The 19,654-nt window shown below is 41.0% G+C and overlaps 1 protein-coding gene across 22 annotated transcripts in view; it reads left to right on the top strand.

Moving 5' to 3' along the window:
- The window catches only part of PTPRD (protein tyrosine phosphatase receptor type D), a 3,784,543-nt gene that overhangs the window by 3,512,584 nt on the left and 252,305 nt on the right, over positions 1–19,654 (top strand). For 9 of the 22 annotated variants that reach the window (XM_085633482.1, XM_085633561.1, XM_085633508.1 and 6 more), the window contains 4 exons: positions 2,441–2,558; positions 6,061–6,648; positions 7,034–7,134; positions 14,570–14,829. In XM_085633482.1, the coding sequence (XP_085489608.1) occupies positions 2,441–2,558; positions 6,061–6,648; positions 7,034–7,134; positions 14,570–14,829 (1,067 nt within the window). The remainder of the gene's footprint in view (positions 1–2,440; positions 2,559–6,060; positions 6,649–7,033; positions 7,135–14,569; positions 14,830–19,654) is intronic. The other 13 variants (XM_085633629.1, XM_085633583.1, XM_085633575.1 and 10 more) reach the window with 3 other exon arrangements.

The raw sequence follows: 19,654 nt of genomic DNA, 5'->3' as shown, positions 1-19,654 counted from the left end.
TCTTTCCACATTTCGTTGTGCTCCTGCAAGTGCATGCACTAACATGCTGTCTGCGTTCCTGTAATGTGTGACACATCTGTGTGTGTTAGCATTTCATTTGCTCTGTTCTCACCAGTGGATGTGGCATGGTGTTGATATCTGTAGAGGAACACATTCTTTGGTCCTGTGTAGCACTCGTTCCGCTGGCTGCGACTAACCGTGCCTTGAAACATAACAAGATCCTGCTCCAGAGGCAGACATTCCAAGGGAATGAAAAGTGAAGGCATGTCTGAATTCGCCCAAATATTCAGTCATGTTTAAGGTCTGAACTTGCCCAAATATCCAGTCATGTAGACCTGGCGTTAGTTTTCATTCTTCTGGATAACTTCATTCAAATTACACATCTCATTACAAGATGTTATGACTGATATACAGTGTCACAGTATATGAATCAGCAATAATGAGGTAGATACACTTGAATAGTTTTTGTGCAATCAGTCGGTACTCAAGGGTGAGGATTGACAGACCGGCTTTAATTGCGGCTGAACTGCTATTGCTTGGCTGTGTGAATATCCCATAAGGCTGTACTTTGCATGAATCAGCACTCCATGCTATGAAACTACACCGCAGCAAATGGAAGCAACCTGGATGTTTTCTCATGCATGTGGGGGGCAACACCGTCCTTTATGTTCCCATTGAATGAACCATTGTGGTGCTAATGTTGTCACATGTCAAGGTGATGTCTATACACCAGTGTCCTCATGCACACTCCAAATGACTGTGCTTTATTTAAGGGTAAAACCAAGAATGATAACTTACATTTTTCAATAATAGAAGTGTTTATTGTGGTAAAACAAATGTATGCAAAGTGTTGACCATCAGTACCCAAGGTGTACAGTGCAGTAGTATTTACCACCCTAGTGGGAGAAACAGATAAATAAGTGTGTATAATCGGTACACCTGTATATATCAATATATCTGTTAGACAATACATAACAACATGCCGGCTCGGAACCCATGTTATTTCTTAACATTTCTCGCAAAGGCTTAACTGCTTTGATGAAAGATTGCCCCATATATTGTAAAAATCCCCATACATTGACCACTCAACATGTGGTCAAGATTCTTGAGCCAATGGTTCACGACTCCTGTACCTGTTCTTTTCTGTCCTTCGACAGCATTTAAAATGTTCCTAAACTTTGCTACCACTGCAGGAAGTGACTAGTGATATGCATACGAGCCAAGCCCTCCCTCATAAAGATTAGTCTGTCTGGAACATCCCAACCAAATCCTCTCAGCACTATGCCACAAACCACCACAGGCATGTTTCTGCCTTATTGGGCATTGTCGATTACCAACAGATTGAGTCTTAAACGACAGTCAGCGAGGAATCCATGGTTAGAGAGATGCCCTTTTCAACAAGCAAACTCAACTGACTTTAAAAATGCAATGAAACTGCTTGAGAGAGTACATCTTTTCTCCTGGGATCTTTATTTCATTTGCTCAGCGCAGCATTCCATGATCTTTACTTCATCTGTTTAATCACTGAAGGGGATGATCTTCTAATAGTAACAGTCAAGTTTCTGCGGAAGCCTGTCCATTGCTTTTGGTGATGGTTCATGAGTTTCCCATGCACTGACGTGTCGGTTTTTATAAGCGATAAGGCTTCATCATGTTACTGGGTTACTGAAGTGGAGTAACGCAAAATGATCCCCCCCCCCATGTGAAGAGGAGCCACCAAGTCTCCTATAACTCACAGATATTCATTGGCCTTGGATAAGAAGTGGTCCGCCCTGTAGGATTTAGGGGCTACTGAATGGTTGGGGGACCCCTGCACTATAGGGGCTTGTTTTACGCTCCTCGCGGGGACACACCGTTAGGTGTAACCAAGCGCTCTATAAATGGATAAAACTAAACTCGGTTACTGATGTTGGGATAGCTGCTTTTTTTAAGAACAGGTATACAATCCCTTCCCCATGTGTGGTGCACAAGTATTCTATAGAAAAGTGATGGCTCCAACTCGGTTCTTTGCAAGCATTTTTTTACCACATAAAACATTAAATTATATGCAACATTTATAATGCATGGTGTGGTCAAATATGGGACCAGTGTGCACGTATTGCACAGATGATTAAGCAATTTATAATTTGTGAGCAGCAATTTTGCACTGGCCTTGTCATTGGCTAAGCAGTGCAACATTTCACTGTACAAATACCCCCTCACCAGGGTAAAATTGCTCTCTCACTTGTGTAATATCTGTACACGGGAGCCATGGTGTGTTTAAAATGTGCAAAATGTAATATTCAGGGCACCAAAAACGCCACAATAGTGATGGCTGGAGGCCCTTACCAGAGCCTGGGGGCTTCCAGAGCCGCTTCATAGCCTACGACTGGTTAATTCCACGTGTTCCTGCGCTGAAGAATAAAAGTTTAATACGTTTTCCGGTTGCATTTCTTTGTAGGAAATGGTTATCTCTGGACTGCAGCCTGAAACTGCATACTCCATCACTGTGACAGCCTACACAACGAAGGGAGACGGAGCGCGCAGCAAGGCGAAAGTGGTGTCCACGACCGGCGCAGGTAACACCCTTCAACCTTATTTTTAATTACGTGTAAGTTTCGATTTTCTCTGCCGTTTGCCGCTTCCATTGTCTTACGGAAATGAAAAATGTATACAGTGTGCAGAACACGTTTTGTGCCAACTTTCCGGCAATATTCCACTGAGAAAAAACTTCCACAAAACTTTGACAGAAGTGGGCAGGCCAGCCGTACCTCACTACGGCTGCTTATCACAGATTTATATTTCATTTCCCGCTCACATTTAAAACATGAATAGACGCGATTGCTAATTTAATTTCTTTGGCAGTTATTACATTTCATTTCACTCAGCGGAAAAAGCTCAGAAAACAGAAACAGCGGTTGGGAAAATTTTGATTTGAAGGTCCTATTTTGCTCCCCAGTCACGGTGCCCGAAAAGTCAGTGATCACAGAAAAATGACGGTGCCATTTCTGCTTGCACGAGACCGTTCATTACAAAAGCTGCTCCATTTAAATGCCTAATAGCGTTTCAAGTGCACGTTGGAGAGGTTAAGAGCGCATGCGCCGCGGAAAAGAGAAAAAAAACGCGCAATTTAATTTTAGATTTGCAATATATACATTTTTTCTATTTCTCTTTTTAGTATTTAATGGTCTAGTTAAGCAAAGGTATGCTACTGGATTATTGATCTGATAAATTAAAGGCCCTGCACGCCTATGTTGCATTTTGATAATTACTTATCGAAGCCTACTAATACAGTGTCACACAAAAAGCGATTTAAGGCGCTGTTTAACATGCATATCAACATAGAAATACAACAGTGCGTCTCAAAAGCGAAATAAATCTCCCAATCCACCCAAAAATAGGTTGCAGAGTAAACACCCTGAATGTCCAATTCCTGGTTATCATCTGAATATGAATGCACAAATTGACGTTTGCAGCATAAGTCATTGTGCCTCCTAGTGTGCCTTACTACCAATGCATCCCTAATTCACAAAGGATGTACCACATTTGCATAATATCCAGATACTATTTACCTTGGCCATGTTAAAGCATAAGGCACACATTCGTCAATTCTTACGCAACTGCAGTGGCAAAAAACACTTTATCTTCTCTCTTTAGCAAGTACAGGCGCCAACAGTCAAAAAATGTAAAGTAACCTTGAGAAATGCTTACATGCCAACATTTTACATCAAGAAAGTGGGAGTTTTGAAAAATATAAAAGCACCTAAAATTCTCGCTGGCCAGGACGTCTACCCATGGCTTGTTGAACTAGGTTATTTTTATCCAGTGCACAATCTCAAGTTATGGCAGTGGCGTAACGAAACTCTAAGGGCCCACCTTCAAATTACATGCAGGGAGCCCGCCACGGTCTGGATCCAGTCCAAAGCTCTCCGGCCAGGGGCCAGCCAGTGCAGGAGCCCCCCACCAGCTCAGGCCCCCCCCCCCCCCCACCGGTTATCACTTTGTTATGCCACTGGTTATAAGTAGATTTGCCCTAACTTTATGTGGACAATTTATTTCTGTTGTAGGCATTCTACAGGCTTTGAGTTGTGGTTACTGTGCATTTTTCAGTGTTGGTTCTCTCATAGAAAACAAATGATATTCTTAAGAATAACCTTTCCCACAGGCATGTTACAAAACTTGCACCTGGTCACTTTAAGTGCACGATTGAACATGCTAAAAGTGCAATAAGGCATCAAAAATGTTTTTGAATATTTACAAAGTTGCCAACTTTTTTGATGTTTACCCTATTTGCATTGCCTTTTCGTTTAACAATCCCTGGGAAAAATTACTTCCCAAGCTCACATGGCATGGAACCGAGGAGATATCAGCAAATCTTGTGATTTTCCAGTGATCGTAAGTGACATGTGTGCACATACAAATCTGCACACCCTGACTTAGTGAATCTGCTTGTGTGTTTTTCACGTATTGTTGAACTTTTTCTTGCACAAATTAAATTATGAGGGGAAAAAGATTAGTAAATTAAACCCAGCTTTAAAAAATAAGATCACCAGTTTGTCCACTGACTAGACTTGTAGGCAAATAAGTTTGCATCCCGAAACCCTCTGATCATTTAACTGCACACTATTTTTGCTCCTGGAAAACATATTGATAGCAAGTTAATTTGTATACAGACTTGTTTTTATTCACTGTATAAACTGCTCACACTGTGCTGCAAAAGAATCTTAAGGGTTATCCAGATGAATAAAGTATGTGCAGTCATCTAGTATAATTTACAGATCTCATAGAAAATCTTACATTAAAGTTTTACAATTATTTCTGAATAGCATTATTCACATCCAAAAGTGTAAACACTTTGAAGACCTAATTATTTTTTAATGGAACATGTTGTGACAATACAGAATTTAGCACCGGCAGCCATCATCCAATCACGAGTAATGTGAATAGTGTCTACTGTGTAGTTGGAAAGAAGGCAGTAGGAAATGATCAAGTTATGGGTCTGAGATGAGCAACTGCCAAACAAATGCTCAATATTTTTGCCTTAGTTCATGATTTCAATGCCTCAAACGTGGGCAGTGGATTTGATGCCTACATTTGAATTCCTTTTAGCAATTCAACCCCATCTCTGACGTACCTTTGACCGTGGGTCCATTACTGGGCCTTTACATTTAGCTTTAAATCACCTGCAATGATATTTCACATAATGTGTGAACTGTTTTGGCAAATGTCCCAATTCAGTGTAAGCATATTGTCCATTCGAAGGGACTTCATACCTTACAGCTTGTCTCGCTACCACGGAAGACATATCTGTGACTCTTCTGTACCAGGTCATCTTTGGCCAATGAATCGCTTTCATATCCTCGTCCATGTCCGAGGGTGCATCATGAACCTGTACAAGTTAGAACATCAGAAGTAGACAACATTGCTGTCTGCAGCTCATGCGCTAACTTGCAGGATATCCAATCTAGTTATTCACTGTACACAGCTCAGTTTCTTTGGAAATAGAAAGAAGGTTGCATTCTGTACCTCTGCATTGGTGCTAAATAAGTTAATGGTATTGACTGCCGATAACAGGTACTAGACTACAACTGCCATTATTATTTACTCCACTTAAGTGAACTGTTTTCCATATCTCTTAAACACTTTCAGTCCTTGGAAATTTTACAATACAAAAGAGATTTATCAGTTAGCTCAGATATTTTCATGCACTTATATGCGGGAACATTAAAGAAAGAGGCTTTATTGAGAAGTCTTTCTCCATACTTTTGCTGAGTTACTTTTTCCCTCACTAATAGTGTCAATCATGGTCATGTATGAGACGCCATTGGGTAAGACATTCAATGACAAAGATATTTTGCTTCTTGCAAAGTGATGTGTATAGAAGGGCAATTGAGTCAATATTTGTGTGTGTGGTGGGGGAGGGTCATGAGCCCTTTCCATGAAATTGCATTCTTCGAGGTTGAAACCTTCTGTGTTGTTAACACATCATATGTAAGTGCCCTGAAGGCATATTAACCATTAGGAAAACCAACTTTAGTTGTATGCTACTTTCTTAGTGCTGATTCAATGTTGTTTGTTTAGTTCCAGGCAGACCGCGTCTAGTGATTAGTCACACACAGATGAACACTGCTCTCATTCAGTGGCACGCTCCGGTGGAGACCTTTGGTGCCCTGCAGGGATACCGTCTGAAATTTGGCCGCAAAGACTTGGATAGCGTTACAACCTTGGAGTTTTCCGAGAAGGAGGATCACTTTACTGCTACAGACATCCACAAAGGAGCATCCTATGTCTTCAAGCTCTCCGCTAGGAATAAAGTTGGTTACGGGGAAGAGATCATAAAAGAGATTTCCATTCCTGAGGAAGTGCCCAGTGGATTCCCACTGAACATTCACTCAGATAACACGGCCTCTACATCTGTCCAGTTTACATGGCAACCTCCAGTTTTAGCAGAAAGAAATGGTATCATCACCAAATACACCCTGCTTTACCGGGATATCAACACCCCACACCACCCCACTGAGCTCCTCATTGCAGCGATCGACACCACTGTGACTCTCACTGGCTTAAAGCCAGACACTACCTATGATGTAAAAATGCGCGCCCACACAAGCAAAGGGCCCGGTCCTTATAGTCCAAGTGTCCAGTTCAGGACACTGCCAGTGGATCAAGGTAGGATTTGTCTACTTAAGCCTTTGTTAAAGGAATGTCAGTCTTTGGATAGCAATGTTTTAGAAGCTATAACTAAAACAAACCATCTTATAAATAAATTCAACAGAAAAAGGTAAAGTACAAAAACCTTAGCCTGCTTATTACCTAAGGAATCAGACCTCATGGCCCAAGCATGGCTTGCTCACGCCTGCAATGTTTTCAGGTAAGGAAGGATGTCTTAGAGAGTTGGCAGTGGGTAAATATGAAGAGTGAATGATTACTTCTGAGAAGCAAATGCCTAACCTGAAGTTTTGTTTTTACAACGTTAAGCGAATGCCACAGCAGGGAAAGGTCGAGGGGCTTTGGTCCATGAGGTGGTTTAATTACATTGTTTTTACTTTTCCAGCAGTGTTTGCAAAAAATTTTCATGTAAAAGCGGTAATGAAGACCTCCGTGCTTCTGTCTTGGGAGATTCCAGAAAACTACAACTCAGCCATGCCTTTCAAAGTATGTTGTTTTCAATTACATATTCCAAAAGATGTGGTATGGGAAGGTGAGCGGTTCTGTTTGACAAACTACATGGTTTATATATTGTCTAGAGGAGGTTTGTTTTCCTCTTGGAATCCTATCACCTGCTCCATCCACGTGCGGGAATGCTTCGGATCACCGCTTTATTTTTGCTTTGTGGAACACTGAGTTAGCTTTGACCATTTAGTGTCTTTGTTTTTTTTTTATGTAGAGACATACTAATTACCCACATATTTAAGTTAAAAAAACGCACAGAACTCACGTACGCAGAGAAATTCAGGAGGCGACGCTACACTGTTGCAGCAGGTGCAGTGACTCTGGTGCCCAAAGCCCCGAAGGGCCCATTGAACCCTGATAATGAATGTATTTACTAACTCAACTGGGCCAAAGGGATCAATTTCCTTGATTGCACCAGGGACTACAGCATCTTTGCTGGGCTATTGGACACATTTGATTTTGTGAAGGATGTATACCAGTGATAGTGCCCATTTTAGATTTTGCATCAGCAATGGGGCCTCAAAGCATTTAATGTAATATCAAATGAACTGGCAAAAGATATCTGTAGGTGATTCTTTGCCTTGGATAAAGCTAATTTTCATGTGGGAGAGCTCCCTGCAAATGGCATCTGTCTTTTTGTCACATATTATTTGCGCACTATGTGAAATGCTACCACTTGCTCTAGATTTTCACATGCAAATGTCCAACTCCATTTAAAGTTCCATAGGATGTATTGTCTCCACAGATGACCCCCCACATTTGAAATTATTTAATGGATGTTATCTCTTTCAGCTTCGAAAGCACATAGGTTAAATAATATAGAAAAGTGCAGTCACGTGCACTGAAAATACCTGCTAGGAGCCTGTTGACAACAGCAACCAGGATACACTAAATTACACATTTGAAAACCTAATAAGTGGGACTTTTGTAGCCTCACATTTGGATTGCCTCAAAATGTGCAAATCAGACATTCAAAAGACATTTGTGGCTGCACATCTGTAGTTGTACACCCACAAGATGGTCCAAATGAACCTACAAAAGCTTACATAATAAGTCCAATTGCATGTTTATGGTTATGTGGTTGCAAACCACTAATAAAGGGCGGCTTGTAGATGTCATCTACTGTTTACCTTTAGATGAAGTTGTCTCCACGTTGCTTTTCACACAGTTGGAGTTATTTAATTGAAGGCAGCCACCTCTTGTTCTTATACTGTGCAGTGCTGAAGCAAAAGGCAATGTTTCAACTTAGTTTGTCGTGCAACATGAGATGAGGAACATGTTCTTTTATTCAGTTTGGATAATTAAATTGGCCATGGTCCAAACGAATGTTAGAGCAGTTATCATGTATTGTATCTCACAAACCACCACAACTAACCTCTCACATGGAAGGGATCGCTTTCAGCACAGTTCAGAAAATGTCCAACAATTTTTTTATGTGGAGGCTTCTAAACACTATCTAACCTTCCATCTCTCTAGATGTCCTTACATAGTTATTTAACTGTCATTGTAGGTTGATAACCCGATATTGTTCACCACTTGGGGAAGAGGGCTTGAGTCCTTTGATGTTTCATTACTTAGTGTGCCCTCCAGCACTGAAGAAAGAGTCAGTGCAGTCCTCTAATGTTCCCCCTTCCCCTTTTTACTTTAATTTGCACCAAATTGCTTGGTATTTAAGGGAACAAAAGATTTGTGAGCCACCAAGGAATATACATTACTGAATGTCCTCTCCATGGTTACAATACACCAGTGGTTATTAATTCCTCCTAAATATAGATAAAAAGTAAAATAGCATCAGATCCATATATACCCAACACATTGTTACATTACACCGTGGTGTGATGTAACACTTCAGTGGGTTTGCTTCTTCTGAACCTTTACAGCATAGAGGTCCTTCTACGGGAAAATATTTACCATACCAGAGAAATCCTATGATGTTTCCTTCCCCATTCTCCAACTCAAATATAACATCTTCTGGGCAGAAGCAACGTCATCTTCACCTCCATGTAACTCATAGACTGAGACTCGGACAACACTTCTCTAAACTTATCTCATACCTGGCTTTAAATGATACTCATATACAGATATCCATTACCATGGCTCTGACAAATTGAGGTATACCTTTACTACAGGGAAGAGTGAAAACCTTTTCTGCAGGGAACCATGAATGCCCTCTGCAAGGGGAGAATCTAATGGTTCGAAACAAGATGATATTCAGGGTTTGTTTCTGGTTCAAACCTAGTGTCTCAAAGGGATCAAAGATAAAGATTTGTCAAATGTCTCCCATGTGCTACAGACAAGGCAATGTAGTTCCATCACCCGCCGTGCCTCACTCGTTACTTTCTCATTTGGACACAAGAGCCTACAAAGTGGCAGTGGCTCATTGGGAAGATAATCTCTAACCAACGACCACCAACCACTTAGAGGGAGCCACATGCATTAAAGTGCTGCTGTAGAGTCCAAGAGAACCACACAAGAATCTCCCTGGTAATCTCTTTCCTGTGATGCTTATTCTTTTATGCTTACCTCTGCTCATATTTGTCCGATAAGACATGACTGAATGGAACCTTCTCAGCCCACTCTCTTAAATAATGTTTCTCAGATCTCCTGACCAATCACTGTGCACAATAACTGGTCACTGCCTACTACCTTGCTCCACTGGGACATTCACACTCCTTCTAGAATATTGCTGACATACCTAGACACCTTTCCCTACTCAGCTCTTGGCAGAATCTCTCGCAAATGACAATCCTTTATAAAGGACAGAGAAATAATATGTACGAATAACATTAGGTCTTAATACCTCTCGAATGCAGTATGTACCTCCAAAATTGAGCTGTGACTTTTACATCGGCCGCTGAAGCACTGTTAATTCATACATTCCAACATAGTACCAAACAGCTTCACCCATGAAATACCCATCATTACTTCTCACTAATATTCTTTGGTCAGTTTGTTGTCGGGGCCACAAGTGTCCTTCAAGTGCTAGCAGTCATTTCTTGCATAAGGGTTTTCAGCAAGACGTCTCAGCATAAGGAAGTTACTATGTAGGCCACACATTTTACTTAAAATGGAAATTTTTGCTGAAACACCATGCTATATTTTGTTTAAAAAAACATGCTGTTATGTGATCTGGTTGGGAAGGGAGTGGTTCCCCTTAGGCAAAATCATTGACACTGTAAATGGACTTCAGCAAACAGTTTTTGTAAGTCAGAAAAGGCAATAAAATGGGTCATTCTAGGACAGTTAATTCTCACTTGCTTGATGAGGGATGCCCTTGCAGACCTGAACTTCCAAACAGATCACAATAAAGTAATGTATGCAGAGGACCTGTACAGGTTCAGTGTAATCCAGGATCCACTTCTGCACATCATGCACCATGCTATGGGGAAGTAGTCTGTCACATTTTACCCTCCACCTTTTTCGGGGACTAATGCAATTCAAAATAAAGTTCTCTGCATTCAATGTGATGAGACAGGCACTCCTGAGATCATATTGCCTAAGTAAGCATCATCATAAAAGGTCTACGACCACCTGTACTTTGTAGAACTGTTCAAATTTGATGACAAGCAAGGCTCTGAAGGACTTGCAGGCTGATGATTCAACCATGTATTGTTGTTTTAGTCTATTTAAAATTGTCTACTTTTGTCAATTGGGAAATTAGTGCAATATTTCTATAAGAATATATTTCTTGGGAATAAAGTATTTTGAGTTGACTTGACTTGACTTGAAGGCAGATATTGTTACAGAGAGGCCTAATCCTATGCCTCACTTTCAACAAGAGCACTTCCCATTGCCAGCAACCCATCATCATCAAGGAAGTGCCATTTTTGGTACCAGAGGTATCCTTGGTACTGTGATCCCATGCATTTCACAGTGATGCCAACAAAGATGGTTATGACGTAGCTTAATGTTTTAGCAAATCCTCTTCCTCACACAAATGCTACATGCCTCTGCAGTATGTATATCACAGGAGAAGTAAACTCTATTTTCATTTAGGTAGCAAGTGCAATCTATAGTGAATAGTTTTCATGGTATTAATCAGTCTGCTAAAGCCATAGATCCAAACACTGATACAAAATTGTGAAAAACACATTACAATATTTTAATAAGTACAGCAACACACAACAGTATGTTTAACCATAAATGCTCATCACTTGTAGCCCCAAGAATGATAAGACGCTGTGCAATCTTCCAAATGTAAAATAATTTCTGATTGGTGGGAATGTGCCAGATCCTTGCATCAAATCATATTCAGACAACTAGGGAGGAAAGATGTTCTGTGGACGTTCTACTAAAGGTGTTCACATTCTGCTCTTGAGTGATATTTGTTTAATTTGGAAGGTAAGGAGCACTTGCAAACTGGTCACATTCAGTGACTTCCCTGGTATCTTCAATTGCTTGTGATTCTTGTTGTTCAATGTGAATAGTCTGCTGTAAATTACATAGAGTGGTCTTTTCCCAAAGCTGGGCAGATTCTCTCCCCAAAGCTCCAATCCAGATCCCTGAAAATAAACTTAAAACCATCAATCTAGGGAATTCTGTTGAATTTCCCACTTCCATTTGCCAATAAAAAAAGATGCATGCATAGTCTGAATTATAATTAAATGATTATCGAAGAGAACCTTCGATTCTGATTTGGTTCATACATTTGATTGAGGTCAGAGATCTAGAGTATATTTTCCATTCACTGTCCTCAGTTCACATGGCTGGCTTCAGCGCTGATGAAACCCCTTTGTCAGATAGCAAGAATGTATTTCTACCAAAGGAGTAGCGAGTACATTAAAATATCCCCCACTTTGAACCAAACCTTTTATAACCCTGAGTATGTGAAGCGAGTAAGCTCAATACTTGCTAGGTTAGTTCTCTTCTCCTGTACATTCTCCTACCTATTCGTTCATCATCCCGGCCTTTCATTCATCCATTCTTTGATTCTACACCCCATGCTGTCATTGTTCCAACAATCCATTGACATTTCATCAATCTTCCATTAGTGCATGGATTCATTCATCCAATCACCGTACACCTTTTCCTCTCTCTATCCATCCAGTCATCCTTTATCGCTTCAATAAATTTGTCCTTAGAGCCTTTTGTCCAACTTTCCATTCACCCTTCCTTCCAACCTTTCACCCCTCCATCCTTGCACTTTTCCTTTGTTGTTTATACCTTCCCTCATTTCCTGTTTCTCTCTGGTTTCTATCAAACGCTATGTTTTACATTATCTTTCTTTCCCCACTCATTCTATTTGCTGCACTATGTTCTTTTCCAATGTTTTCATTATTTCTTTTTCTCTTTCCTTCCCTGAAATGGGCTCACTTAACAGCTCTTGGGCCCACCTCTAAACATTGCCCTGCTCTTACCTTAGAAGTTTTAGGAGACTTTGTCTGCCGGCCTGCAGACAGAATAGGTCAAATATAAAACGATTCAAATTTCACTGAGACCCAGATTAATATACCAACAGGTGCAGTGGCAAGCCTCACTTAAGCTGCGAAAACGGGGTGTTCCTTATACCACTGATTTCTACCCAAACTAACCCTTTTTAGAAACACTAGGATAATGAAATATGGGGGAGGGGCATAGCGTGCTAAGCTATACCATGCAGTTTGCATTCCTCTCTTTAATGACAGTTCCTAGGTCACTGTTCCATATTAGTATTGTAGTTTATGAACTGCAAGTAACAAAAGAATTTCTGTGACAAAAGCAGTGACCTACTGAACTATCCACATAAAATACACATCCGTGATCTTCATGGTACACGTTCTTTGCAGTAGGCGCATTATCCCTCTGCACTACTTTACGATGATTCAAAACTGCCACTAAATAAAACTTTGCTGTCTCTCCAGCAGTAACATTACTCACTAGAGTTATCTTGACATTTTTATTGTTGCCTGAAACTGGTAGACACACAATGAACTCTGCAGCAGCTGCTTTTAACCCCATAAGCTATTTCTACACACAGTGCCCCCTCCCGAGCTCAGCACCACGTGCAGCTGCACCAGTTACACCGCCCTAAAACCGGCCCTGTCCGTTCATGAGATTGTTCTGGACTTCTGTAGAGGGCCCTAGACCTCTGCTTACATGTTGCAAGGCCTCATTCATTTTCTCCAAACTTCAGTCAAAACCTCTGAAGAGATAAAGTGTGCTAGGGCAGAGGAATGTCAGTTGGCTCCTCAAGAATGACCATCTAAATTATTTTATAATTATCATCTGGCAAGGTCAACTTTAGCTGAGAAATGTTACGGTTCTGGTCACTCGCATTGAGAAATATTGTATTGTTTTATCCAAGCGATACATTTTACTCTTGCAGTGTGCTCTTGGAATAGCATTCCATGTACAAAGGAGATTCAGTGTAAGTCAGGAGTCCTCAATCTTGCCCTGACTACACCCATATTTCTGTTTTCTACTTAATCAACCTCTAACTCTATAAAATGACCAGAGCAGAGTTGTTTTAGTGGTAATGATAAATTAAACTTTGAACATTAATGGATTGATTTGTAAGTCAGCCAATAACCTTCACATTTCACGTTTAGTAACACTGTCATAAGGCACCTTAAAATCTAAAACGATTTGATTAGAGTCCCTTTATTTCTGAAAGTCAGTAGTATGAAGCCCTCGTCACCACATACATGCCTTTCCTAAGGCCTTGTTGGACCTTAGAGATGATAACGTCATCGTTTAGGAAGGATGCGTTCTCTGGAGAAAAAACAAATTGAAAAACTCACAACCAATAAACAGATTGGTATATGGTTAGAAGAGATATTTAAAGTGTCTACCTCAATAGACTGGAACCGACTTTGCTTTTGTAACACCTATAGAAAAGCTATTCATTGGGCTACCCAAATAAGACAGCCTTAACACATGCATACTTTGGGGCTCGTAGTGTCCCACTGTCTTCTTCTCAATTTGTCCAGAACCAGTTGTAGGAACTGAGATCAGAAGACGAAAAATTTGTCAAAGTTGTGATATTCAGTCTGCAGTATGGATCTCAAACATATGTTGTGATCCAATGTATTTAACAAATAGTTACTATGATGAAGCACCACACCATTTTTGTCACTTTTGTATTACTACTTTACTGTAGTGGGGCACGTGCATTATTTTACAATACAGAACACTTCAGAGCCATAAAGAAGGAGAAGCTCCAATTAGGATGTAGATCTGCACATCCCTTGTATCCTGTTACTTTATAATTTAGCTTCATTCTGTTTGTGGTGAGGAGCTCTTAGTTCAGTGTGAAATTTCAGGGATGGGCATTGTGGGTTTTAGTACAGCAAAGTATGTGTTCCCTTCTATGTTTGTGTTTAACAGGTCATTGTTAGTGGTTTGAAAGAAACCATTGTCCTCAACATTCTGTGAGAGGAAAGTACTTTATGCACTTGCGTTGTGAACTGATTGGGCATTTTATGAACCATTCATTTAGATCCTTTACGATGATGGCAAAAAGTTTGTGGAAGTTGATGGTCGAGCTACTGAGAAGCGCATCGTCAGTTTGAAGCCTGAGACTTCCTACTCCTTTGTTCTCACAAATCGTGGGAATAGTGCTGGTGGTCTCCAGCACCGGGTCACAGCCAATACTGCACCGGATGTACTACGCACCAAGCCAGTGTTCATTGGGAAGACTAACTCAGATGGAATGATAACTGTGGAGCTGCCGGAAGTACCTGCAAGTGAGAAAATAAAGTAAGTAAGGGCAGGTCGTAAGCGGAGTGTGAATGCTAGATAATATTATCAAATAACCATGATTGGAGATTTCAGGGACAATTCATAATGATGCTAAAGAATATGTACAGCATGCATACTAGACTAGGTCTTGCATCATTATCTGCAGGACTTTCTCACCTGCTCTTATGTTCTGTTGACGTGCTTCCCCACTTTTCATTAAAAGATTTACTGGTTTACGGAATGATCGCTTGTTGCCCCTTTAAATGAGCAATGAGGACTGTCTAGTTGTGTAATGAAGAACACAAGGCATTACATCACACAATATCACACCCGATAAATAAACCAGGCATGCACGGTTTATCATTTTATTCCAATCGCAAGCTGATGATTACGTGACTTGCTGCCGAATGTACTAATATACTGGTCACAAAAAATGGTCACAAGTTGTGCATGACCATTTGCAACCAGTATTAGATTTTGCACTCTACTGTTAAGTCAATTCACAAAATTACTATTCATAAGGGGGCACAGAATACCATGACTAATATCAAAATGAATATTAATTAGGCAGGCCGCATACGCTACCCACTGCAATTGGATATAAAAATAGGGTATGGTGGCCTACAAGGGACAGCAGACCAGCATCTCTGTGTTTTCATTTCCAAACAGCAAATACTTTTTGATTCCCACCAAAAAAAGTTTGCCATTTAGAAAAACATCATGAGGAACAGGCCCCATGACTCCCAAAGATCAAGGTATCCCCAAAGCAACTCGTCCCCTTTGCGAATCAGTTACCACCACTCCTTTGAGGTGTCATTTACTGTACAGTGATACAGGTACAGCTCAGTCTCATTGCATATCAAATTCCAGTTTGGAAGCAAAGCCTCTTTTATGCCCCTTCAAAGGTGCAATTTGGTATGGGTTACAAAACCTATTTTAATGAGTCGGAAAAACTTTTCCAACTCGTAAAATGGGTTTTGTACATTCCAAAAAGAATTCTGAGGTCACAAAACCAGTGATATTACAAATCACAGGCTTTGTGACGGTAAAATCCATTAGTACATTTGTCTCTTGGCAGGGCTTTAAGTGGGATGAAAAAACTGTGGGGGGGTCTCTCAAAGGGGTGTGGCCGATATAATTAAGGGCGTGGCTTAAAACATTTATGCTACAAAGCTGTGCTCAGCATAATGTGCCACCCAAATGGTATTTTGCTGCTTCTGTTATTGCCTCCACATATATAACACAACAAGTAACATTAAACCTACATCAAGCCAGGACTATTGGCTTTGTCAAAGAATGCTAGTTGCATAAGATAAAAATACCACATGCATACATACAACTATGGCTTAGTTGTATATAATATTGAAAATGCTTTAGTTCTTGCACGAGAGGCTGTGGCTTAATGGCTAGAGCTGCCAACTTTGGAGCTGAGGAAGCAGGTTTGAGTCTTAGCGTCAGCTCAACATCCTTCGTTTCTGGGCAAACCACTTAATCGCCCATAACGCTTGTTGGTGCTCATGTAAAGCACTTCGAGTTTTGCAATATAGAACTGCAAAAAAATGCTGCAGAGTTAAGATCTTTTTTCCATTCTCAGAGCGAGGGCGAAAATAGAGAGCTCAATAGGGACCCACCTCGGCACCTGCTTTTAATATCTGCCAGTGCTGAGCACTGGCAGGACCCGGCCCACTTAGAGCCCTGGCTCTTGGCATTTCCCAATTTGGACGTTATGTGCATTAATTGCTAATATCTTGTTTATACTGCGAATGAATATGCTTTTGGAATACCAAAGGTTATATTCAAATTCAATAATTATGTGTGCAATTCTGTTTGCTTTCCTTTGAGGTGAGTGAGCTTTTAATTGCCTATTAGTATTGGGCATTCAAATTTGGGCTAATGACTGATCATTGATACATTGAAAGACGCTTATGCAATATCTGAAAATTACATAGAAGAGCTTCAGATGTGCAATTATCAAACAATGTTGGGCTTATTGTCCTTCATATAATAGCTTTATACCATGGAGGTTATCAATTTTTCTCTTGAAAGGAATGCGTGCCTAAAGTTCCTATTGCGAGTAATGAATACAATGATTCACATTTAAACTCATCCATCTGATAAACCCTAGGAGTTTTTCAAATTGTAAGGCTGTTTGTAGGAATTAGATCACAACATATATAAAGGTAATGGAGGACTTATTTAGTCAGCTAAAATATCCTCCAGAAGTGATTCAAATCAATGTGTTTTAAGAAGACTGTTTTGAACAAAAGATGTAAAAAAGCAAAACAAGCAAAAAAAATATAGTACATCACTGCCATGCTGCATAAGTACACTTAAAGAAATAGGATAAAGCCAATGGGGTTTAAAGAGCTGTATAGCTCTAATAATGAAAATATATAGATATGCCCTTACATCCCTCTTTTGATTTGACTCTTGAACAATGTCTGGAAAATACAAGCAAGGGTTTGTGTTGGAAGATGAGAAACTGTGGGTGATGTGGGGTTTTGGGATGCTGTACATCATCAAAGGGCAGTGTATGTTCCATAGCCCATCATTATAGGACCACTACAGACTCTTGACAGGGCAGACAGGCCAAGCATCGCTTTTTGGCAGATGTACTGCATCCGCCACACTGTAAATAAGGCCAAGTGACCTACTTTTAATGACCAAAGACGTTATTCAAAAAGAACTTGAAGAGAAGATTGTGCAGCACTTGAAGGCAATTCCCCTGTCAATTAGTTCTCTGGAGATGATCTTGAAATTGAATGCTCCAAAGATCTTTGAAAGTGTCTATAATGCGAGGTAGTCGAAGGTGGATGATAAAACATGTTTATGAATGACCTGCGCAGGTCATTATTGTAAGCAGGTATTCTCAAGAATCAAAAGCACTTGAAAATAATTTGCAGGCCACCAAGGAACAGGCATTCGTCTAACCACCCATAATCTTGCCATAATTACATGCAGCCTGATTGTTCTCTAAGAAAATAACATAACATTCAACTGCCAGTCCTATGTTCTAGGTATTCTTTTTGTGATTGGCAGCTGCAATTTCCAAAATCATTATTTTAAAAAGGGCATCCTAACAGGTTACAAATTACCGATTGCTTTCCAAAATAACATCAATTAAAATATTTGTATTGCATCCCCAGTTTCAGAAATGAAAATCTGTCTGTGCTGACACAAATGTGTCTGGTTGAGAGCACACCCTGTTGGAGGAAGCCAGTGGTGGGTGTCCTGTAAGCTGCAAGAAAGCACTTTGATACTTTGGGAGCAAAAATCAATTTTTTTATTAATCAATCAGGATTTGTAGAGCATGCTAATCACCTGTGAGGGTATCCAGGCACTAGGTCCAGGCTAGGCAGGAGCTTCAGTCAAAAAGCCAGGCCTTGAGTCCCCTTCTGAACTTCTGGAGGGATGGCGAGGTCCGAACGTGGATGGGGAGGCTGTCACTGGATTTTGAAGCGAGGTAGGAGAAGGAATGGCCTCCACTGTTGCTGCAGCAAATGCGGGGGTGTGCATAAGGGAGTGTAAGGTGGAGTGCAGTGGTCCAGAAAGTAGATGGAAGCACAGGCCATGGTTGATGTACGCTGATCCTTGGTTGTAGATGGCTTTGTAGGCGTGCGTCAAAATTTTGAATTGGCATCTCTTGTGGAAGTGGAGCCAGTGTCTTTTCTTCAGGTTGGGGGTGATGTGGGTCCATCTGGGGAGGTCTAGGATGAGTCTGGCCACGACGTTCTGGGTGGTCTGAAGTGTCTTTAGGAGGTGTGATTCCAGCGTAAAGTGTGGTGCTGTAGTCCAGGTGGCTGGTGACGAGGGCTTGAATGTCAGTTCATCTGGTGGTGACTGGGAGCCATTTAAAGATCTTTCGAAGCATACGGAGGGTGAGGAAGCAGGCTGAGGAAACTGCATTTATCTGGCTCTTGATGGTGAGTTTGCTGTCCAAGATGATGCTGAGGTTCCGGGATTGGTACACGGCGGTGGGCGGGGATACCAGGTTGACGGACCACCAGGAGTCATCCCACAGTGAGGCATTGTTCCCAAAGATAAGGACTTTTGTCTTGTTTGTGTTGAGTTTGAGTCCATTGTCTTGCATCCAGTGGCGACGCTGGTCATGCAGAGGTGGAAATGGCCTTGGTGGTGGAGTGCTCTTCGGATATAGAGAGGATGAGCTGAGTAGGAGATGATGTTCGGTCCGTGGTTTCTGATGATGATGGCCAGGATGGTCATGTAGGTGTTAAAAAGGGTGGGGCTGAGGGATGAGCCTCGAGGGATGCCGCAAATGATGCTCTTGGTCTCTGAGGTGAAGGGAGGAAGGACGACCCTCTGAGTTCTTTTAGAGAGGAAGGATATGATCTGTTTGAGGGTGCCTTCTTGGCTGGTGATCTGATGAAGCTTCCTGTTCAGGGTGTGGTGGTAGACGGTGTCGAATGCCACCAAGAGATCGAGGAGGATCAGGGCAGCTGAGTCTCCCCCGGTCAAGGAGGGTTCTGATGTTGTCAGTGGCAGCGATCAGGGCAGTTTTGGTGATGTGACTGGAGCAAAATCCAGATTGGGATGCATTCAGAAGATGGTTGTTCTCTAGGTATTCTGTGAGTTGCTAGTTGATGTCCTTTTCAAAGACTAAAAGATGAAGGCTTTCATACAGGGAACACTTGCTGAGCCCAAAATTAGGAATGTATTGAACTTGTGTTAAATTTTGTATTTTAATTACAATTATTGAGTTGTTTGCCAATGGCATTAAATGTACTTTTTCTATTCCTACAAATACCTTAATTTACAGAACATGCACTTCAGCATTTACTATTAAAACTCTGCGACTCACTGAGAATGAAAACATTGTCTTTAT

The sequence above is a fragment of the Triturus cristatus genome, chromosome 2_1 (genome assembly GCF_964204655.1).
Source record: "Triturus cristatus chromosome 2_1, aTriCri1.1, whole genome shotgun sequence".
NCBI classification, from domain to species: domain Eukaryota; kingdom Metazoa; phylum Chordata; class Amphibia; order Caudata; family Salamandridae; genus Triturus; species Triturus cristatus.
The sequence above is the reverse complement of the archived record's forward strand: the minus strand, read 5'-3'. Positions and strand labels throughout refer to the sequence as shown.